The sequence below is a fragment of the Ovis aries genome, chromosome 6 (assembly GCF_016772045.2).
Source record: "Ovis aries strain OAR_USU_Benz2616 breed Rambouillet chromosome 6, ARS-UI_Ramb_v3.0, whole genome shotgun sequence".
Taxonomy (NCBI): domain Eukaryota; kingdom Metazoa; phylum Chordata; class Mammalia; order Artiodactyla; family Bovidae; genus Ovis; species Ovis aries.
The window spans coordinates 117,182,338-117,206,202 of NC_056059.1; the positions used below are offsets into that span (position 1 = coordinate 117,182,338).

A 23,865-nucleotide genomic window follows, 5' to 3' on the forward strand; every position below is an offset into this window, starting at 1 on the left:
AGCTAAGTTCATTTCAGCTCCACTCAGAGGCTCATTGGGAAGCAGAGGTCATTTGAGGGACTAGTCAAGAAGGGTTGAATGGAGGGACCAGGCACCACAGCAAGGTCAGGAGTCGGGGCCAGCACGGGACAGAGGGCCTGGGCAGACAGGCAGTGGCCGGCAGCTTCTCCACCCCTGGCACTGAAGGGCAGGCTCTTACTGGGGCCCCGGGAAGGCAGTGTCCTGCAGAGGCCGCTTCCCTCTCCTCCTGCCCTCAAATGGGCAAAGCCAGCTTGAGAGCAGAGAAGGAACCCAGCTGATGTGGCCCAGAGGGCTTCAGCCCTTCCTCCTGTTCTGAAATTAAAGTGGGAAACTTAAGCCACAAATGCCTAAATCACACTGGAAAATGAGAAAGGTGAAAGGAAAGTGGGGACGGAACCTGCCCTACCGGATATTTCCGAATATTCCCATTTGGGCTTGGTATTAATATTGATCATAAGATAGGATACTTGACAGAAATAGGAGTTTTAACCACGTCACCCAGAAGAGCTGCTCAGTGAGATTAAGCGGGCTGTGCAGCAAATGCGGGCAGAAGTTACCGGTTCCAAAGTAAGACGGTGTCGTTTCTTCCCCTGAAACAGGTTTGTGGTTTATGGCAGCTCTTCCGGACTTTGGAGCTTCCTCTGATACCGATTTTGGCAGGTAAGCTACCGGGAAGGTGAGGCAGCCCTCTTTCCAGAGTTCTCTGTTCTGTCTGGGACGCCTGTCTTCTCGTGACTTAGTTTGGGGTGGGCGGTGCCTCATATGCGCGCCTAGGAGCGGCAAACCCTTAGCTTCCCCGTCATCCTCTGTGACGAGAGGATGTGGCGTGCGCAGCCTCCTGGTCTAGGAGGACGCTGGCGTCGGGGTCACGTGGGAGCCCCTCTGAGCTGCCTGCTCTGCAGGTGGCCTGGCCAAAGGGCGAGCGCCCTCCTGACTCCCGCACCCCCCGAGAGCAGCAGCGGGCCGGGGGCCTGCCTGCAAGTTTCCCGTCAGCAGCCGCCCTGGTCCTGGAGTGCTGGACCCTCACACTTTGTGAGAAGCCCCTGGAAGGGCTGTTTTGGGCCCCCCACTGTCCTTGCTCTTAGCCTCCAGCCCACGCTGTCCTGCTGGGCACTTGGGAGAGCAGGGCCTCGCACACAGCGCTGGAGCCCAGCGGCCGGGCCGCCTCCCCACCCGCAGTGTCCCCACACCCACTGCTGCTGCCGTGGGCTCCCGTGCCGACCCCGGGGGACGCTGCTGAGCCCGCACTGTCCTCGTGGTCTGCGTCGGGGAGGGAGGCTTGCTCCTGGCCCTGCAGTCTTTCTCAGAAATGACTCGCTGCTGCTGCTAAGTCGCTTCAGTCATGTCCGACTCTAATGCGGTACAAACGGTATCTGCTTTGGTGTTTTAATCACAGTGATGGAAAGCCACCGCATTCGGGTGAACAAGGAGGAGATGGAGCGGACGTCAGCGCTTCTCGGGGTGAGTGCGTCTGTCAGGCTGCCTGCGGGTGCTGGCCCTCCCCTGCCTGGTGGGCAGCTCCCGGCCAGCCCTGAGTGACTGGCCTTTTCTTCCTCACTCGGCCCAGCCTGCGGCACTGTCGCCCCGTCTGACTCCTGCAGGGGATACCACGCTTGGAAAGAGTTGAAGCAAGACCATAGCTGGTGCCCGCTCCATGTGGACGTGTGCTGGTTTAGACAGCATCGATCCTTGAGTGAGGGCAGGTCATGGGTTTCTCGGATACTTTTAAAAAGCAAAAGCAAAGTTTTCTAACTGTAAAAAGTAGAGGAATGCATAAAGATGAAAAGGATGCATTAAGGGGTCCACTTAAGTTATTTTGTAGTTAATATTTTAAAGGAAACTCCAGGATGACCATCACCTAAGTCAAAGCTGAGAAGGTCCAGAAGCCCTGCTGGCCCTTCCCTGTCAGAGCCCCCTTCCTGACTTGGCAGTCCTTCAGCTGTTGAGATCCTTTCCAGTTTTCCATTTAGAAGCCTGATAGTATAGTCGCTTTCTCTCAGAAGGAGCTGTGGGTTAGCCATTGTGTCTGGCCTCTCTCCCTGTGTCTCAGCTTCTAGTCCGTGCCCCTTTAGCCGTCGTGTCCGGCCTCTCTCCTTGTGTCTCAGTTTCCAGTCCGTACCCATTTAGCCGTCGTGTCTGGCCTCTCTCTTCGTGTTTCAGCTTCCAGTCCGTGCCCCTTTAGCCGTCGGGTCCGGCCTCTCTCCTCCTGTCTCAGCTCCTAGTCCGTGCCCCTTTAGCCGTCGTGTCTGGCCTCTCTCCCCGTCTCAGCTCCTAGTCCGTGCCCCTTTAGCTGTCGTGTCTGGCCTCTCTCCTTGTGTCTCAGTTTCCAGTCTGTGCCCCTTTAGCCGTCGTGTCCGGCCTCTCTCCCCATGTCTCAGCTTCCAGTCCGTGCCCCTTTAGCCGTCGTGTCTGGCCTCTCTCCCTGTCTCAGCTCCTAGTCCGTGCCCCTTTAGCCGTCGTGTCTGGCCTCTCTCCTTGTGTCTCAGTTTCCAGTCTGTGCCCCTTTAGCTGTCGTGTCCGGCCTCTCTCCCCATGTCTCAGCTCCTAGTCCGTGCCCCTTTAGCCGTCGTGTCCGGCCTCTCTCCCCATGTCTCAGCTTCCAGTCCGTGCCCCTTTAGCCGTCGTGTCCGGCCTCTCTCCCCGTCTCAGCTCCTAGTCCATGCCCCTTTAGCTGTCGTGTCTGGCCTCTTTCTCCCCGTGTCTCAGCTCCTGGTCCGTGCCCCTTTGGCCGTCGTGTCCGGCCCTTCTCTCCCTGTGCCCCTTGGGCCGTCGTGTCTCTCTCCCGTCGTGTCTCTCCCTGTGCCCCTTTGGCCGTCGTGCCTGTCTCCCGTCGTGCCTCTCCCTGTGCCCTTGGGTCTTAGCGCTCCACTGCACGCTCCTCCCCAGTGTGGTGGCAGCAGAGTTGTGTCTGGCATCACAGGCCGTGCTGTGTCCCTGAGCGTGTCTCCTGGGGCCGTGGGCACATGCCCCCCAGGTCCGAGGCGCCCTGAACTGCTGGCACAGCTTCGTCAGACAACACTGAATCGCTTTCCAAAGCCGCAGCTGCATGAAGGGCCTGTCCTGCACTTCCTCCCGGCACGGGTCCCCCGGACTCAGTGAAGATGCAGTGGTGTCTCATTATGATGTTGGTTCCTCGTGTCCTGATTACTGGGGAGGGTGAATAGCTTTCATTTCCCTGTTGGCTGTGTGGAGTTTCTCCTTGGTAAGGGATCTGCTCAGCATTCTTACCTATCTGTGTATTGAGGGTTCCGGCTTCCACTTTCTGATTTATAGAACATCGCGATATATTCTGGTTACAAGCCTGTTTCCCATACCTTCATCCTCTATGTCTTACCATTTCACTCTCTTAATGTCTTTTGATCAATGGACTCCTTAATTTTTAATTTTATCAATCTTTTTCTTTATGGTTAGTGCTTTTTGCATCCTGTTTAAGGAATCTTTCCTTTTGTCGAGTTCATGAAGTCTGTCTTCCATTACGCTTGAAGTTATTTTCATTAGCCTTTGCATTTAGGTTTATAAACCTGGAACTGATTTTTTTCTCTTTACGTACTTTTTTAATTGAGAAGGAAATAGCATGCAATGAATAACAGACATCTTTTTAAATTTATTGTGATAAAATACACCTAACATAAAACTTACCATCGAAACTGATTATATCCGCAGAAGTGAAGTGTTAGTCACTCGGTCGTGCCCAGCTCTTTGCAACGCCGTGGATGATAGTCCGCCAAGCTCCTCTGTCCATGACATTCTCCAGGCAAGAATATTAGAGCGAGTAACCATTCCCTTCTTCCGGGGGATCTTCCCAACCCAGGAATGGAGCCCGGATCTCCTGCATGGCAGGCAGGTTCTTCACCCTCTGAGCCACCAGGGAAGCTCTGTAAGTGCAGAGTGCGATGGTAGGAAGCGTCCGTCTTGTTCTGCAGCCACCACCAGCTTCCGTCTCCATCACTGTCTTCGTCTCGTAGGACTGACACCTGCAGCTAGTACACAGTTGCTTGCCGTTCTCCCCCCTCCCAGCTTCCGGCAGCCATCACTGCGCTTTGTCTCTCTGTGATTTTGCGGACTCTAAGTCCTTCACGCACGTGGAGTCACAGCCTGCTTGTCTTTCAGTGGCCGGCTCGCTTCACTTAGTGTCGTGTCCACGGGCCCATCCATGCTGTGGCGTGCTGCGGAATCCCCTTCCTTTTTGAGGCTGATTCTCCACTGTGCGTGCATGCCACCTTCTTATCCATCCATCTGTAGACGGATGCAGCCTAGGTGGCTTCCGTATTTTATGTCTGTCTTTATGCCGGTGGAGAATGCAAGCGACTTAGCTATTATTAGCTATTGTAAATATGGGCTCTGAAAATAGGTACACAAACACCTCTTTCAGATCCTGCTTTCAGTTCTTTTGAACATATTCCCAGAAGTGAATTGCTAAATCTTACGGTAATTCTGTTTCTAATTCTTTGAGGAGCCGCCATGTTTTTTCCAAAGCCCCTGTACCATTTTACGTCCCCACAACAGTGCATAAGGGCTGCAGTTTCCTACATCCTCGTCAACAGTTACTGTTTTCTGCTGGTTACTTTCTTTGACAGTAGCCATCCTAACGGGTGTGAGGTGGCATCTCGCTGTAGTTTTGGTTTGCATCCCACCAATGATTAGTGATGCTTAAAAATCTTCTAATGTGCTTACTGGCTGTTTGTACATCTTCTTTGAGAAATAATGTCTATTCAAGGCCTTTGCCCATTTTTGGATTGGATTTTTTTCTTATTGTTTAGTTTTTGGAGTTCTGTATATATTTTGGATATTAATCCTGTACCAACATGATTTTCATATTTTTTCTCCCACTCTATGGATGGCCTTTTTACTCTGTTGATGCATTTTTCTAAAGTTATACACTTCTACCTAATCATTATTTTTTAATTAATTTATTTTTAATTGGAGGATCATTGCTTTACGATGTTATGTTGGTTTCTGCCATACACCAACGTGAATCAGCCAGAGGTGTACCTGAGTCCCCTCCCTCTTGAACCTCCTTCCCACCTCCCACCCCAGTACTGTCTTTTGATGCACAAAGGTTTTAATTTTCATAAAGTCTAATTTAAAGTATCTTTCTTTTCTTACCTGTGCCTTTGGTGCCATAGCTAAGTGATCTTTGCCAAATCCAACGCTGTTGGACTTTTGTCCGGGTTTCTTCATAGAATTTTATTATTTTAGGTCTTTATTTAGGTCCTTGACCAATTTTGAGTTAATTTTTATGTATGATGTTAAGTAAGGATCCAGATTCATTTTTATGCATGTGGATACCCAGTTTTCCCAGCACCATTTATTGACAAGACTGTCCCATCTCCACTGAATGGTCTTAGCACCTTGTCAAAATCATTTGACCATATATGCAAGGGTTTTTTGCATTTCTTTTCCGTGGGGATGGTTTTGATCCCTGTCTCCTGTACAGTGTCATGAACCTCCGTCCATAGTTCATCGGGCACTCTATCCATCGGATCTAGTCCCTTAAATCTATTTCTCACTTCCACTGTATAATCATAAGGGATTTGATTTAGGTCATACCTGAATGGTCTAGTGGTTTTCTCTACTTTTTTCAATTTAAGTCTAAATTTGGCAATAAGGAGTTCATGATCTGAGCCACAGTCAGCTCCCGGTCTTGTGTTTGTTGACTGTATAGAGCTTCTATACAATCTGATTTCAGTGTTGACCATCTGGTGATGTCCATGTGTAGAGTCTTCTCTTGTGTTGTTGGAAGACGTTGTTTGCTATGACCAGTACGTTCTCTTGGCAGAACTCTATTAGTCTTTGCCCTGCTTCATTCTGTATTCCAAGGCCAAATTTGCCCGTTACCTCAGGTGTTTCTTGACTTCCTACTTTTGCATTCCAGTCCTCTATAATGAAAAGGACATCTCTTTTGGGTGTTAGTTCTAAAAGGTTTGTAGGTCTTCATAGAACTATTCAACTTCAGCTTCTTCAGTGTTACTGGTCAGGGCATAGGCTTGGATTACTGTGATATTGAATGGTTTGCCTTGGAAATGAACAGAGATCATTCTGTCGTTTTTGAGGTTGCATCCAAGTACTGCATTTTGGACTCTTTTGTTGACCATGATGGCTACTCCATTTCTTCTGAGGGATTCCTGCCCGCAGTAGTAGATATAATTGTCATCTGGATTAAATTCACCCATTCCAGTCCATTTTAGTTTGCTGATTCCTAGAATGTCGACATTCATTCTTCCATCTCCTGTTTGACCACTTCCAATTTGCCTTGATTCATGGACCTGACATTCCAGGTTCCTATGCAATATTGCTCTTTACAGCATCGGACCTTGCTTCTGTCACCAGTCACATCCACAGCTGGGTATTGTTTTTGCTTTGGCTCCATCCCTTCATCCTTTCTGGAGTTATTTCTCCACTGATCTCCAGGAGCATGTTGGGCACCTACCGACCTGGGGAGTTCCTCTTTCAGTATCCTTTCATCTTGCCTTTTCATACTGCTTTTCATATGAAAAGCCAAGGAGAAAAGGAAAGATATAAGCATCTGAATGCAGAGTTCCAAAGAGTAGCAGCGAGAGAGAAGAAAGCCTTCCTCAGCGATCAATGCGAAGAAATAGAGGGAAAGAACAGAATGGGAAAGACTAGAGATCTCTTCAAGAAAATTAGAGATACCAAGGGAACATTTCATGCAAAGATGGGCTCTGTAACGGACAGAAATGGTATGGACCTAACAGAAGCAAAAGGTATTAAGAAGAGGTGGCAAGAATACACAGAAGGACTGTTCAAAAAAGATCTTCACGACCAAGATAATCATGATGGTGTGATCACTCATCTAGAGCCAGACATCCTGGAATGTGAAGTCAAGTGGGCCTTAGAAAGCATCACTATGAACAAAGCTAGTGGAGGTGATGGAATTCCAGTTGAGCTATTTCAAATCCTGAAAGATGATGCTATGAAAGTGCTACACTCAATATGCCAGCACATTTGGAAAACTCAGCAGTGGCCACAGGACTGAAAAAGGTCAGTTTTCATTCCAATCTCAAAGAAAGGCAATGCCAAAGAATGCTCAAACTACCACACAATTGCACTCATCTCACATGCTAGTAAAGTCATGCTCAAAATTCTCCAAGCCAGGCTTCAGCAATACGTGAACCGTGAACTCCCTGATGTTCAAGCTGGTTTTAGAAAAGGCAGAGGAACCAGAGATCAAATTGCCAACATCTGCTGGATCATGGAAAAAGCAAGAGAGTTCCAGAAAAACATCTATTTCTGCTTTATTGACTATGCCAAAGCCTTTGACTGTGTGGATCACAATAAACTGTGGAAAATTCTGAAAGAGATGGGAATACCAGACCACCTGACCTGCCTCTTGAGAAATCTGTATGCAGGCCAGGAAGCAACAGTTAGAACTGGACATAGAACAACAGACTGGTTCCAAATAGGTAAAGGAGTGCGTCAAGGCTGTATCTTGTCACTCTGCTTATTTAACTTCTATGCAGAGTACATCATGAGAAACGCTGGACTGGAAGAAACACAAGCTGGAATCAAGATTGACAGGAGAAATATCAATCACCTCAGATATGCAGATGACACCACCCTTATGGCAGAAAGTGAAGAGGAACTAAAAGCCTCTTGATGAAAGAGGAGAGTGAAAAAGTTGGCTTAAAGCTCAACATTCAGAAAACAAAGATCGTGGCATCCGGTCGCATCATTTCATGGGAAATAGATGGTGATACAGTGGAAACAGTGTCAGACTTTATTTTTTTGGGCTCCAAAATCACTGCAGATGGTGATTGCAGCCATGAAATTAAAAGACTCTTACTCCTTGGAAGGAAAGTTATGATCAACCTAGATAGCATATTAAAAAGCAGAGACATTACTTTGCCAACAAAGGCCCATCTAGTCAAGACTATGGTTTTCCAGTGGTCATATATGGATGTGAGAGTTGGACTGTGAAGAAGGCTGAGCGCCAAAGAATTGATGCTTTTGAACTGTGGTGTTGGAGAAGACTCTTGAGAGTCCCTTGGACTGCAAGGAGATGCAACCAGTCCATCCTAAAGGAGATCAGTCCTGGGTGTTCATTGGAAGGACTGATGCTGAAGCTGAAACTCTAATACTTTGACCACCTCGTGTGAAGAGTTGACTCATTGGAAAAGAGCCTGATGCTGGAAGGGATTAGGGGCAGGAGGAGAAGGGGATGACAGAGGATGAGATGGCTGGATGGCATCACCAACTCGATGGACATGGGTTTGAGTGAACTCTGGGAGTCGGTGATGGACAGGGAGGCCTGGCGTGCTGCGATTCATGAGGTCGCAAAGATTTGGACACGACTGAGCGACTGAACTGAACTGAACTGCAAGGGTTTATTTCTGTGCTCACTATTTTATGAGTATGTTTGGTTTGTATGTCTACTTTATGCCAATGGAAAATGGAAAGCATGCTCAATTGTGTCTGACTCTGAACCCCACAGACTGTAGCCCAGCAGGCTCCTCTGTCCATGGAGTTTTCCTGGCAAGAGTACTGGAGTGGGCTGCCTTTCCTTCTCCAGGGGATCTTCCTGACCCAGGGACCAAAGCCTCATTTCCTGCATCTTCCACAATGCACGCTGTTCTGAGCTACCAAGCCTCTTTGTGGCAACACCACGGTTTTTATTACTGTGACCATGTAGTAAGTTTTAAAAGCAGGAAGTGTGGGTCATGCGATTTTGTTCTTCTTGGTCAAGATTGTTTTGGCTACTTGGTGTTCCTTGAGACTCCATATGAATTTTAGGGTGGATTTTTCTATTTCTGAAAAAATTGTCTTTAGAATTTTGGCAGGGGTTGCATTGAATCTGTAGATCACTTTGACGACCTCTTAATATGCTGCCTTCCAATCCGGGAGCATGAGACGGGTTTCCACTTATTTACGTCGTTTTGGGTTTCTTTCAGCAGTGTTTAGTGGGAGAGAATCTCCCTGCCAGTGCAGGGGACGTGGGTGTGATCCCTGGATGGGGAATATTCCCTGGAGAAGGAAATGGCAACCTGCTACAGTACGCTTGCCTGGGAAAGCCCATGGACAGAGGAGCCTGGTGGGGCTGCAGCCCATAGGGTTGCAAAGAGTCAGACACGACTTAGCGACTAAACAACAGCAACCTGCCGTAGCTTCCACTGTGTAAGCTTCTCACCTCGGTCAGGTTAATTCCTGCACATTTTACGCTTGTCGATACTGTCGTGAATGGAATTGCTTTTGTAGTTTCCGTTTCACGTTGTGTGTAGAAATGAAACTAACGTTTGTGTGTTGACGTTATATCCTGCTATTGTGCTGCGTTCAGAAAGTTCTAACCATTTTTCGGTAGAATCTCTAGGATTTTGCTGCATATAAAATCATGTCATCTGCAACCAAGGATAATTCTACTTCTTCCTTTCCAATCTGGATGCCTTTTATTTCTTTTTCTTGCCTAATTGCCCTGGCTGGAATTTCAACACCATGTTGCATAGACGTGGTGAGAGCAAACACCCTTGCCTTTTTCCTGACCTTAGGGAGCTCTTCCATCCTTTCGCCACTGAATATGATGCTTGCTGTGAGTTTTTAATCTTTGACTTATTATATTGAGATAGTCTTGTTCCATTCCTAGTTTTCTGAGTGTTTTTTATCATAAAAGGGTTTTTATCAAAAAAGCTTTTATCACAGTGTCAGACGCTTTTTTTTGCATTGTTTTAAATGATCATGTAACCCCCCCCCCCATTCATTCTGTTTTTGTGGCATATTATATGGATTAATTTTCATGTGTTGAACCATCCTTGCATTCCAGGAGTAAATTCCACTTGGTCGTAGTGTATAATGCTTCCAGTATACTGCTGAATTCTGCTTGCTAGCCATTTGTTGAGGAATTTTGTATCAGTGTTTATAAAGGATGTTGCTCTGTAGACTTCTTGTAGTGTGTTTGTCTGGCTTTGGTATCAGGATAATTGCTGGCCTCAAAGTGAGTTGGGAAATGTTGCCTTCTCTTCAATTTTGGGGGAAAATTTTGAGAAGGATTGGATTAGGTCTTCTATAAATGTTTGGTAGGATTTACCGCTGAAGCCATTGCGTCCAGGGCTTTGTTTACTGGAAGATTTTTTATCTGATTTCCGCTCCTTACTAACTATAGCTCCATTTTTCTATTTCTCCATGGTTTAGTCTTGGCAGGTTTTGTGTTTCTACGGATTTGTTCCATCTAGGTTCTCCAATCTGCTGGTGTACAGCTGTTCATAGTGCTCTCTGATAATCCTGTTTATTTCTGTAAAATTGGTAGTAATGTTTTCACCTAAATTTCTGATTTTTGTAATCTGAGCCTTCTGTGTCTTCTGGGTCTAGCTGGCTAAAGGTTTGTCGATTTTGTTGGTCCTTTTAAAGAGCCGAATCTTGGTCTCACTGGTTTTCTCTATCTTTTTAGATGCTGCATTCCACTTGAGTCTGCCTCTTACATATTGCTTCCTTCCTCTGCTGTCTTTGGGTTTAGTCTGCTCTTTTTTCTAGTTCCTTCATTTGTGAAGTGAGGTTATTGAGTTCAAGTCTTTCTTGTTTTTTAATATAAGCATTTACAGCTATAAATTTCCTCCTCAGCACTGCTTTCACCGCGTCCCGTATGCAGGTGTGTTGTGGCTTTGTTTTCATTCATCTCTAAATAATTTGTAAATTCGTTTTTTGTTTCCTCTTTGATCTTTTGCTTATTTAGAAATGTGTTGTGTAATTTATATAATTTTGTGAATTTTTATTTTTCCTTTGGTTATTGATTTCTAACTTCAACTTCCTGTGGTCATGTCATATTTTCTATGATATCGATCTTTTAAAATCTCTTGAGACTCAGTGGCTGAAAATGTAGTCTATCTTGGAAAATGAGAATTCCCCATGTACGGGTCATTGTTGGGTAGAGTGTTAGGTGCTGTCTGTTAGATCCGGTTGTTTTTATTGCTGTTTGAGTCTCCATTTCCTTACTTACGGGTTTCCCAGGTGGCTCAGTGGAAAAGAACCTGCCTGCACTGCAGGAGCCCTGCGTTTGTTCCCTAGGTCAGGGAGACGCCCTGGAGAAGGGGATGGCTGCCCACTCCAGTCTTCTTGTCTGGAGAATTCCATGGCGATGCAGTCCATGGGGCTATGTTGTGGTTGTTGTAGCCATTACTGAGTGGGATATTGAAACCTCCAGCCGTTACTGTAGAACCACTGTCCATCTCTCCCTTCAGTTCTGTTAGTTTTTCTTCATGTATTTTCACGGTCTGTGGATATTTTAATGTAGATGCTTGTATTGTTACGTCTTCCTGCTGCATCAGGAATAGCATATCACCCTTGGTCTCTTAGAACCACTTTTCATTTGCGTTCTGTTTTGTCTGATACTAATGTAGCCACCCTGGCTGTGTTTTCATTACTGTTTGAATGGAGCATCTTTCTCTGTCCTTTCCATTGCAACCTGTTTGCATCTTTAAAAGCAGTCTCCTGCGGACAGCACATAGTTGGACCGTGCGTTTTTATTCATTCTGCCCGTGTCTCTGTCTTGTACATTTCTTCTGCCCATAGAGAGAGGAGGTGAGGGACTCGTAAACTCAGCGTGTCCTGCTGCTCTGCCCAGCAGTGTGTTCATCAGCTGCTTCACAAGCCGCCTTTGTCTCTGGTGTGGGCCTGCTGTGCCCCTGCCCCTCGCCTGGGTCTCTAGTGTGGGCCTGCTGTGCCCCCGCCCCTCGCCTGGGTCTCTAGTGTGGGCCTGCTGTGCCCCCGCCCCTCGCCTGGACTGAGCACCCGTCCGTCCGTGTGGTTGTCAGAGCTGCTCCCTCTGTTGGGAGGGAGGGCCCTGCATCGCAGTCAGTGGCCGCCTCGGGATCCCAGGCGAGTCTCGAGCTTACGGGGAGATGCTGGGTCCCGTTGCTGGTCACAGTGCTGCTGGAGAATTCCTGCTGCCCCTCCTTCTGTCTGGTGAACGTTTACTATTTTTACTTCTTCCAGTTTGTCTCCTTGGATCCACCTCACTTAGGAGACTGATTGTGTGAGCTATTCCATCACGAGTCAACATCTGTATTTTGTAATCTCTCATTTCGGTGAACTATGAATTGTTATTTTTGTTGTTTGTACAAGATCTTTTGCTGAGCATTATTTGATGCACTAATCAAACCATCTTGAATTGTGGACACTGTTGGTAAGATTGTGTTTGTTGCTTTCATAGTCTCGCCTCAAGGAACTGGAGCGAGAAGCCCATTTTGTTGCAGGAGAACGGTTTCTTATCACAAGTAATCATCAGCTTCGAGAGGTAAAGCTGAGTTTTGGTTCTTTGATAGAACATGCTTCCTATTCACGGGTTAAGGGGAGATTTATTCTGAGTTTATGAGCATTATTCTGTGTGGCTGTCTGAAAAGTATGTAGGTGGCTCGTGTTCTCTCACGCTGAGATTCATCACTTCAAGGCCCCTAAATCCGAGAGCAGGACCGAGTCAGGACCTACGCATTTGGGAGCACCTGATCAGGGGCCGGCTGCTGGCCTCTGTGATGGTGATGTGCAGGTCCTCTGAGGGCTAGGACCGCTCGCCACGGGACATTGCCTCTGTTGCAGATCCTGTTTGGCAAGCTGCGGCTGCACCTGCTGTGCCCACAGGACACGCTCCCCACGACGGGGCTGCGGAGACTCCCATCCACGTCGGAAGCTGTGGTAAGGTTCGACAGTGTCCCCTTGTTCTCTGAAAGAGCAGCACATCCACACGGCAAGCGAGTCCCTCTCAGCCCTTGGGCTCCTCGTGGTAGATGAGCCTGCAGCAACCTCCACAGAGCAATTCCATTCAGTCATTTCCTTCTGTAGCAGGAGAGGGGTCCCTGCCCCAAGCTTGCCCTTCAGGTATGAATGAGGGACACAGGCTTTTATGGTACAGTTTTCCAGTGGCAGTAAATTAGGTTGATTTCCTGCAAAGACAATTTGATGGAATTTTGTCCTGAAAACCAAATTCTTGACCATCTAGTCATGACCTCTTAGTGTCATACCCTCGTAAGAGACTGGAAATAGGGGAGAGTCATCACTTGTCTTCTTTCCCCAAGTTTATTTTAGAAAATCTAGCTGTCCTTCTCTTGGGAGGAGTGCATTTCTAAAAAGACAGAGAGTAGGGAGACGTACTCTGATTCACTGGCAGAGAATGAGTAGATGTTCAAAATCCAGTAAGTGGCGCCCGCAGAAGCCTGCAGAGAGGAGGTTGGCAGCTCGGCGAGATGACCTGCGTTGCTCCTGCTCGGCCGCCGTGCACGCCCCGGTCCCTCTCTGCGCCTTGTCCTGCTCGGGCTTTGTAGCCGCGGAAGGTTTCCTTCCAGACTGCCCTGTGCATGTTGCCCCTCCAGCCCCCACCTTCGGTTCACCTCAGCCCCGGCAGAGCTGTGTGCTTGCTGACCGACCCCCGACCCAGCCCTCAGTGGCTGGACAGCAGTTACCAAGGGACCCCTCCTCCCCTTGCCCCCGGAAGGACCGCTCCCTGGTGGGACTTGACTCTGCCCCCTGCCTGAGTCATCCCCACCCTGGTGAGCAGCCGCCTCCTGTGTCCTCAGAGCCGGCAGTGACCCTCCCTTGCTGCTGATGCACCACATCCGGGCAGAACGGTCTTTTAAGGCCTGAGAAGTCACAGTGCTGCCTTGCCTTCGGCTCTCCACGGCACTCAGAGTGAGATCCCGGCTCTCTAGTGTGTCCACCGCCCACGCCCCGGGGGTCTGGGCCCAGTCCTTCCTTCTCCACCTCATGCCACACTCCCAGCACCAGCGAGCACACTTCCCACAAGCTCCCTCCTCAGGCTGGAGGCTCCCTGTGGGTTTTGCTCAGCTGGCTTGTCAGCTTAAGTACTGCTTCCAGAAAGACCCCCTTGTCACAGACGCCTGTCAGGCCCCCGGTTGCAGCCGCTTCCTTCACCTTGATTCGTTTTCTGCTTATACCTTGCCACGCTGGTGGGGATGTAAATGGGTGCAGCTACCGTGGAGAACCCCATGAAGGTCCCTTAAAAACCTACAAATAGAACTACATTCGACGCAGCAACCCCACTCCTGGGCGTACACCTGGAGAAAAGCGTAACTGGAAACGATGCACGCACTGTGGTATCCACTGTGACACTATTCACGGGCGCCAAGACACGGACGCGCCCTAACTGTCCATCCACAGAGGGATGGGTAAAGACGACGTGGCCCGCACGCACAGAGGGAGACCGCTCAGCCATGAAAAGGAGCGGACGGGGACTTCCCTGCTGGCCCTTGTGGCTGAGACTCCTGGCTTCCACTGCAGGGGGATGGGTTTGATCCCTGGTTGAGATACTAAGATCCCACAGGCCGCGTGGAGCAGCCAAAGAATAAAAATATGCAGAAGTCATTAAAAAGAATTCTTTTAGGAAAAGAATGCATGAAATACTGCCATTTGGAGCACCGTAGATGGACCTAGAGATTACCATACTGAGTGATGGCAGTCAGACAGAAGAAGACAAACGCCATATCACTCATGGAACCTACTGCTTTAAAAATGATACAAATTAACTTAGTTATAAAATAGAAACAGACTCACAGACACTGAAAACACACTTATGGTTACCAAAGGGGAAAGGGTAGCAAGTGAGGAATAATCAGGACTAGGGTGAATATATATGTACTACAGTACATAACACGGCATCCGGTCCCATCACTTCATGGCAAATAGATGGGGAAACAATGGAAACAGTGAGAGACTTTATTTTGAGGGGCTCCAAAATCACTGCAGATGGTGACTGCAGCTGTGAAATTAAAAGACGCTTGCTCCTTGGAAGAAAAGCTGTGACCTACCTAGACAGCATATTAAAACGCAGAGATGTTACTTTCCCAACAAAGGTCCATCTAGTCAAAGCTATGGTTTTTCCAGTAGTCATGTGCAGATATGAGAGTTGGACCATAAAGTAAGCTGAGCACCAAAGATTTGAAACTTTTTAACTGTGGTGTTGAAAAAGATTCTTGAGAGTCCCTTGGACTGCAAAGAGATCCAGCCAGTCAATCCTAAAGGAAATCAGTCCTAAATTTTCATTAGAAGGACTGATGCTGATGCTGAAGCTGCAATACTTTGGCCTCCTAATGAGAAGAACTGACTCATTGGAAAGATCCTGATGGTGGGAAAGATTGAAGGCAGGAGGAGGGATGAGATGGTTGGATGGCATCACTGACTCAATGGACATAAGGTTGAGTAGGCTCTTGGAGTTGGTGATGGACAGGGAAGCCTGGTGTGCTGCAATCCATGGGGTCGCGAAGAGTCGGATAAGACTGAGCTACTCAACTGAACTGATATATAACACTGGGGAAGGAAATGGCAACCCACTCCAGTATTCTTGCCTGGAGAATTCCATGGACAGAGGAGCCTGGTGGGCTGCAGTCCCTGGGGTCACAGACAGTCGAACATGGCTGCGTGACTAACACGTATATATAACATAGATGACCGCCAAGAACTCCTGTATGTAGCACAGGGCACTGTACTCAGCACCCTGTGATAACCTATATGAGGAAAGAGTCTAAAAGAGAAGAAATAAATGTGCGCGAGTGGCCAGATTGCTGTACACCTGGCTCTAATGCAACACTGTAAGGCAACTACATGCCAATAAAATTTTTAGAAAAGAAAATAAATGTGCCTAGTTACTTGTTTGCTATTCCAGTAGGATGTAGGTTGCACAGATCAGAGACTCCACCTGCCTTGTTTGCGACGTCCCCAGAGCCAGATGGCCTAGAACTAGCCCTTACTGGGGCTGTTTGTTCACAGAGTGTGGCCAGGGCAGGGAGCAGGACCACCATGCTGAAGAGTCTGGGTGGGCTTCAGCGCCACATGGCAGCGTGCCCTCGAGCTCCAGGAGTGGTGGGACCTGAGAGAGCCATAACTGTCCCCTTGGGCTGCACCCAAGCTGGGGGTCTCGGCCTGATTTATTCTGTGTCCGGGCACCCTCTCCCTCTCCTGCGTTGCTCCTCAACTCTTCCTGACAACCAGCAGCAGAGGAGGAAATGTGATTCTCCCCTGTGTCGAGGTGCTTTCCTGTGGATGGGATTAAGACAATGCCCTGCAGCTTTCTTCACAAAGACATAGTCAACATGAACCATATTCAGTTAGCCTTGCTGGCAAATAGATGGGGAAAAAGTGGAAACAGTGGCAGAATTCACTTTTCTTGGTCTCCAAAATCACTGTGGATGGTGACTACAGCCAAGAAATTAAAAGGTGGTTGCTCCTTGGAAGAAAAGCTATGACCAACCTAGATAGCATATTAAAAAGCAGAGACATCACTTTGCCAACAAAGATCTGTCCAGTCAAAGCTATAGTTTTTCCAGTGGTCATGTACAGATGTGAGAGTTGGACCATAAAGAAGGCTGAGCCCCAAAGAATTGATACTTTTGAATTGGGGTGCTGGAGAAGACTCTTGAGAGTCCCTTGGACAGCAAGGAGATCAAACAGTCAATCCTAAAGGAAATCAATCCTGAATATTCATTGGAAGGACTGAAACTGAAGCTCCAATACTTTGGCTATCCGATGTGAAGAACGAAGTCAGTAGGAAAAGACCCTGATGCTGGGAAAGATTGAGGGCAAGAGAAGGGAACCACAGAGGCTGAGATGTTGGATGGCATCAACATCATTCCAACTCAGTGGAAGTGAGTCTGAGCAAACTTTGGGAGATAGTGAAAGAAGGGCAGCCAGGTGTGCTGCAGTTCATGGGGTCACGAAGAGTCAGACATGACTCAACAGCTGAAAAGTGAAGTGAAAGTCACTCAGTGTCTCCAGCTCTTTGCGACTCCATGGACTATACAGTCCTGGGATTCTCCAGGCCAGAACACTGGAGTGGGTAGCCTTTCCCATCTCCACAGGATCTTCCCAACCCAGGGACTGAACCCAGGTCTCCCACATTGCCAGCGGCTTCTTTACCAACCGAGTCACAAGGGAAGCCCAGGAACACTGGAGTGGGTAGCCTATCCCTTCTCCAGCGGATCTTCCCAACCCAGGAATTGAACCAGGGTCTCCTGCATTGCAGGCAGAGTCTTTACCCACTGAGCTATCAGGGAAGCAACAACTGAACAACTTACTTACCTGGGGAAGTCATACTATTCTGTACATTTAAAGAGACGAACCTTCTCTGGGGAACACGTGCACATGACTCCCAGTTGAAAACTGACTCCTCTACTTCCCTTCTCCCTTCCTGTCCCCCGTGCCTGCCCCGTCCCCCGGCATTGAAAGGGGTGTAGACCGGTGGTGAGACGGACAGCCTAGATCAGCAAGGAAGGGTGCAACTGTGAGCTTAGGTGTGGTTTTATTAGACCTTGTTTTTAGTTTCAGGTTCACGAGAAGCTGAGCAGAAGGTACTAGAAGTCTCATATAGCCCCTGCTCCTCTGTAACACACAGTCCCCCCACCACCAGCACGCCCCACCAGGGGGTACGTTTGTTGCAGAGGATGAGCCCGTCGTGACACGTCGTTCCCAAAGTGTAGTCTGCACTGGGGTCACTCGGTGTCACGTGGGCTCAGAGACGTGCGGCGACAGGTGTCCGCCGTGGCAGCATCGCGCAGAGTGGTTTCACCGCCTAAACGTCCTCTGTTCCCCCTGTTCCCCCTCCCCTCCACCCCGGCAACCACTGTTTCCATAGCTTTGTCTTTTCCAGAGTATCATATAGGAGTTAGTTATTATGTGGCCTTTTCAGATTTGATTCTTTCAGCTAGTGATATGTGCTTAAGGTTCTTCTATGTCTTTTCAGAGCTCATTTCTTTTTAACACAGAGTCCTATTCCATCTGTTCACCTGCTGAGGGATGTCTTCGTTAGTTCCGAGTTTGGGCAGTTATGAATGAAGGTGTTTAACACTCATGTGCAGGCTTTCCTGTGTCCATAAGTTTCCGTCTCATTTGAGTAGATGATTTCTGGATGGTTTTGTGAGAAACCACCAAACTGTCTTCCAAGGTGGCTGCACCGTTTGCATTCCCCCCAGCAGTGACGAGAGTTCCTGCTGCCCACGCCCTCGCCAGCACGTGGCGGTGTCCGTGTCCTGGATTTTGAGCAAGACCACCCTTGGGACTTCTGTGGCCATCCAGTGGTTAAGACGCTACACTTCCACTTCAGGGCACGCAGGTTCAAGCCCTGGTTAGGCAGCTAAGTTCTCACAAGCCATGTGCCCAACAATAAACAAGTACAAATTAAAGGTAGAAAGAGTGCTCTTGCAGCCGGTTGGAGAATGGAGGAAGCCCACTAACAGGCCTTGGCCGTGGCGTGGGCTCCGCTGGCTCCGGGTGTAGGTGCCGGTGGTGAGGCTGGGGCAGGGCAGACACGCCCAGAGCGTTTTGAGAGCAGAAGGGTGCTTCTGTAAGTGTGAGCTCACGTGAGTGTGACTGTGAGTGATTCCTGGTTATCCTAGTTCTGCACCTGAGCAGGTAGAGACGGCCGCTACCCAGGAAGAACCGAGAGAGAAGCAGTTTACCGGGCAGGGGCGAGGGGGGTCAAGCGCTCCGTCTTGCGCTCGGGAAGACAGATGCGGGCACAGATGCTGACACAGAGCAGCTGGGTCTGTGAGGAGACGGCTCGTGCGGGAGGTGCTCACTTGGACGTCGTCGCCCTGGGGGTCAGCCCTCCACGCTGGCAGGAGCTTTTGAGAACCCCTCCTGCCTCGACCCTCGACTAGGCCACAGAGTCAGAGGCCGGGGGTGTGCGGCCCAGTCCCGACAGGCTTTTGAAGCTCTCCCACGGAGTCCATAAGCAGCCCGCACCGATAACCACAGAACTGAACGCTGAGAAACTGCCACGTAGGGGTAGAGGCGCCAAGCAGAGGCTGCGGATTAGCCAGAGATGGAAAAGAACGTGGTGCCCGGAGCCAACAGGGAGCGTGTGATGAAGGGCTCTCAGTGACCGAGGCCGTCACTCTGCCTCTGACAGTCACCCGGAGCGGTGGGGCTGCATCCAGAGATCAAACACTCCATTCTCCTCAAGTGTGCCCAGACAGCTCGACTGGAGATATGCAGGGAGCCTGCGGTTAGAGTTCTTTCGTGAGTAAAGTATCAGGATAAAGAGAGCGAGCTGATCTTAAGCAGTTTTCACGGCTGAGTGTTTTCATGCGCTTTGATCCCCCGAGGGACGGCTTCTCTAAGAAGCTGCAGTGCTGGGTTGCACGGAGGCAGGACTCCTCCCGGGTAGAGCCTGCGCAGGGGACTCCAGCGGTGGCCCTCCCGTTGCGTCCCTGTGGCCGGCCCAGGCTGTGTGTGGTCAGTCGTCTGCAAACAGAGAGCAGCAGGTTTCTGGGGCTCACACCGGGGCCTCCCAGCTGAGAGCAGCAGGGTTCTGGGGCTCACACCGGGGCCTCCCAGCTGAGAGCAGCAGGGTTCTGGGGCTCACACCGGGGCCTCCCAGCTGAGAGCAGCCGGGTTCTGGGGCTCACACCGGGGCCTCCCAGCTGAGAGCAGCCGGGTTCTGGGGCTCACACCGGGGCCTCCCAGCTGAGAGCAGCCGGGTTCTGGGGCTCACACCGGGGCCTCCCAGCTGAGAGCAGCAGGGTTCTGGGGCTCACACCGGGGCCTCCCAGCTGAGAGCAGCAGGGTTCTGGGGCTCACACCAGGGCCTCCCAGCTGTGTGGCCAGTTCTCCCCCAAAGGGTCTCGCAGAGTCAAGGTGACCCTGACCCTAGCAGGGCTTCTTGGCACAAAGTGGCGAAACCCAAACCCACATTCATATGGAGACGCCGAACGCTAGAGGAGCCAAGATAACCTTAAAAGCACTGCTGAGGGCCTCGGTCTGTTGGCTGTCAAGATCCATCATAAAGCAACTGAGAGTGAAAGTGGCTCGGCTGCGTCCAGCTCCTTGCAACCCCGCAGACTAGAGTCCATGGGGTTCTCCAGGCCAGAACACTGGAGTGGGGTGCCATGCCCTCCTCCAGGGGATCTTCCTGACCCAGGGATCAAACCCAGGCCTCCTGCATTGCAGGCGGATTCTTTACCACTGAGCCACCAGGGCAGCCCCTCATGCAAGGACCAACCTTAACACTGGATATTGAACAAAGGGAGCCCCACACAAAGAACACTTATCCTGTTCCACTGATAGGAGGTTCACAAAGTGGTAAAGACTGGTCTTGCTGGAGGAGGCCAGGGTGGTGGTTACCTCTGGGGGAGGGACAGAGACCTGTGTGGGAACCCGGCATGTTCCCTCTGGCAGTACCCAGGCATGTTCCCTTTGTGATGATTTAACAAACCTAGTTCATGGGATCTTGTACTTTCTGTATGTTGTACTTCGACTTTTAAAAATTAAATTGAAAACGCGTAGTCACATCCCAGCATTGCCTCCCCAGCTGGGTGCCTAGGTAGCTGTGTCTCAGGTGTTGGGTGTTCCGAAACTGTGGAGTCACGCAACTGGAGGCATTTTCCTCATTTACTCCTCCGCATGGTACTTACACGCCCTGGGTTTCGATTTCAGGGATTCAGATCTCAAGAGGAATCTTCCTTCTGAGCTTGTGTGAAGTGCCTTTCGCTCCCATGTATACAGAAATGACTCTGTTAGGGGATTAAGGCTATGACACTTGAGTAACTGGGTTTGTTACAAGTCTTCATTTTGGAAAGTGTGCTCAAGATAGACCATGCGTTATCAGGACGTTCTCCATCTGAAAATGAGTGTTAAACTTAAAATTAAGCGAAGGAATTCTGTTGGTGATATTTATTCTTATTTTTTAGTTAAATGCTCTGCAAGACCTTCATCCATTACCTAAAATAATTTTGGAATACAGGCAGGTAAGTTAGATTTATTTTTTTCTGTAAGTATGTTGGTGACAAAGGGGGCCGATGTGACACCCAGAATCATCACGGAGGTAGCCCTGACCGCATCCTGAAGGGACGGTTTGTTCAGGCTGACCTCATGCAAGCCCGGCTTCCTCTGCACGGAGGCAAGGTTCCTCGCGCCCCGGCATGGCGCCGTGTGTTAGAGGCCTCCCCGGGCTCACTGGCTGCTGAGCACACCCCCATTTTTAGCTGCCCTCCCAGCCCTCCGGTTTCTCCGTCGCGCACCTGGCGTCTGTGCGCTCACAGCGGTTGCTGCCACTCAGCATGGTGGTTTGCTGCTGTTCCTGTGAGGGCTGGGCAGCCGGAGGCGTGGGTGACAGTCGCCCCTGAACTAAGAGGCGCCGCGGCGACCCTGGGTGATGCCCCTGGGCAGCCGGAGGGGTGGGTGACGGTCGCCCCTGAACTAAGAGGCGCCGCGGCGACCCTGGGTGATGCTCCTGGGTGACGTCCCCGTTCTCTCTGCAGCTTTCCTGTAAAAAGCATCGTTAGAAGGAGCAGGGTGACATCTTTCTCTGTTGGCTGTCATTGTTTGATCCTGGGCACCACACAAGGCCATTTCAGGGCCTCCTGGGGTTACCTGAGGGGACAGGCAATGAGCCACACCCAGCACGCTGAGAAGCACGGCTTTGATGCTTGTTCCTCGTTTAAGCGCTTAAACAGAGAAAGTGACCATTTCTGTTTTACGATCTAGGTTCACAAGCTCAAGTCCACCTTTGTAGATGGACTGCTAGCCTGCATGAAAAAGGTACCAAAGCTTAAAAATATATACATATAGAGACTGGGAATGTGAGTCACTTAGACACGAGTGCAGATACAAGTAGAACTTCTGTAAATAGTCCAAGAATCTTGAACCCATGAGCCACAATTTTGTTACCATTCTGCTCTACAGCATAAGTTGACATTTCACCTTAAAATCTCGTATTCATGTGGAAGCTCTGCCGCCGACCACATGCTCTTCCGCCTGTTGCCGCGTGTCCTTTCCGCAATCCCTCGAGGGGGATGCTCTTTCAGTTCACGCATGAGAAGGCTGCAGTCCGAGGTGCTGTGGCTTGCATGAGGCTAATGGCGAGGGACAGCCCCCGCCCGTCAGGGGAGGGCAGCCCCTCCTCACGTCCACGCTGAGCCCCCCACGGCACGTCAGCCTTTGCACTGGTCGGGGAGAATCTCGGTCACCCTGACCACGTGTGGGAGTCCTGTAACCCCGAGGACCCTCGGGTTGGGAGTTCAGGGCCGTTGGCTCGGGTCTCCAGGGCAGCGTTCTGAGAGCTGTGTGCTGTAGGCAGAGACTGGGGGGCCAGCATGTGGGTGCCTCCACATGGCATCAGAACCTAAACCGATTCTTTCCCACTGATCAAGGGCGCCGTATCCTCCACGTGGAACCAGACGGGCACCGTGAGCGGAAGGCTGTCAGCGAAGCACCCGGTGAGTCCGCGCTGGGGAAGCGCCGTCTCTGTGAGGGAGGTTTCGCCTGGATGCGCGGCTGCCGGTGCACTTTTTGTTTCTGAAAGGAGAAAGAAAAGAAAGTGAAGTCGCTCAGTCGTGTCCGACTCTTTGCGACCCCATGGACTGTAGCCTACCAGGCTCCTCCATCCATGAGATTGGTTGCCGTTTCCTTCTCCAGGAGATCTTCCTGACCCAGGGACTGAACCCAGGTCTCCCGCACTGCAGGAAGAGGCTTTGCCGTCAGAGCCACCAGGGGAGATTCTGAAAGGAGACCTCGTCCTGCTGGACCGTGCGGTTTTCTGCGTGTTAGTCCAGCTGTCACTTACTTAGCACGTGCTTAGTTTGGGGGGACTCGGTAGGGGATCGGACTCGTAACCCTTGGCCCTGTGGTCCCAAGCTGGTCTGCCTCACTCTCTCCACCTGCTTGCCCGCCTTGGTTCATCCAGGCTCTGGTTGTACCGGCTGAGGGGTGGGAGAGCACCCGTACACCCTCCTGGAAGCGTAGGCTCCTAATTGGCAGCTTTAACGGAACAAAAGCCTTGCTTGCACAAGGAAGCTTCCGAACATGGTCTTCTGTGGATTTCATTCCCAGCACCTCTTGGGCTGAGGCCCCTGCTTCTTCAGAGGGGTGGGGGGTGCAGCTGAGAATACAGAATTCTGTGTTTGGCTCTGGCTTTCGACATGGAGCCTGCGAAAGTGCTCGGCGGGAACAAGGAAGTGTCAGAATGCCCGCCAGAAAGTGCTGGGGTTTTTTTTTTTTCCTTTCAGAAGCTTCCCTTTAAATATCAAGACTCAGGAGTGTATTTTTCAGAGTTTATAATGTAAGGTATGCAAGTATGCTATACGGACAGGTCCATTTCACAGGGAGGCATGGGAACTCCTCGCGGCCTTGGAGGAAGTGCTGAGAGGGAGGCAAGCACCTCCTCCAAAAGGGCCTGGCTGGGCCCTCTGGGGGAGAAATGCAGAGAATCCCAGGGACAGGGGAGCCTAGTAGGCTGCTGTCTATGGGGTCACACAGAGTCGGACATGACTGAAGCGACTTAGAAGGGGGTAGGCTGACACAAGCTGCAAGCCATGAGGCTGAGGCTTGCTTCTGGCCCAGAAGCCTGGGAGAAGGCAGTGTTTCCAGGAGCTCCAGGCCAAGACCGGGCATGAGCCTTGGGCAGGAACCCGAAGTGGCTCTCCTACCACGACTCCGTAGGCCCTAAGGGCCTGAGTGAGGGCTGGGCAGTCCATGGTCCCTGGGTCCCAGGTCCCCTGGTGTGGAAATGCAGGGCTACCATGTTTGTCTGGTCTGAACAGGTCACGGTGGGGGCTGCAAAGTGGACAGTCCAAGGCCAAGTCCAGGACCTGAGTTTCAGCAGATCAGCAATGTCAGGCAGAGCCAAGGCCAGAACCAGGTCGGCAGGGAAGGGGCCTTTGGATGTTGGCCGTGGTGTGACAACTGGCTTCATCAGCTGAAGCAGTGAGGGCAGGTAGCCCGAGGCTGCTGACGTGGGTCCCACCCCTTCCTGATACTGTGGGTCTGTAGGCTCCTCCTCGCAGATGCTACCCGGAGGAGGGAGGGGCATGGCTGAGAAAAGGCAAGGAGAAAGGCTGGGCTTGGAGGACTGTCCGTCCTCTGCTGGGCGGTGCTTCTCCCCACGTCTAAACTGGTGATGAA

At 50.4% G+C, this 23,865-nt stretch overlaps 1 protein-coding gene across 2 annotated transcripts in view; it reads left to right on the top strand.

Moving 5' to 3' along the window:
• The window catches only part of POLN (DNA polymerase nu), a 161,244-nt gene that overhangs the window by 70,030 nt on the left and 67,349 nt on the right, over positions 1–23,865 (top strand). For both annotated transcript variants that reach the window (XM_060417472.1, XM_027971302.3), the window contains 7 exons: positions 621–681; positions 1,418–1,482; positions 12,176–12,259; positions 12,559–12,654; positions 20,655–20,711; positions 21,451–21,504; positions 22,116–22,181. In XM_060417472.1, coding sequence (XP_060273455.1) covers positions 621–681; positions 1,418–1,482; positions 12,176–12,259; positions 12,559–12,654; positions 20,655–20,711; positions 21,451–21,504; positions 22,116–22,181 — 483 coding nt within the window. The remainder of the gene's footprint in view (positions 1–620; positions 682–1,417; positions 1,483–12,175; positions 12,260–12,558; positions 12,655–20,654; positions 20,712–21,450; positions 21,505–22,115; positions 22,182–23,865) is intronic.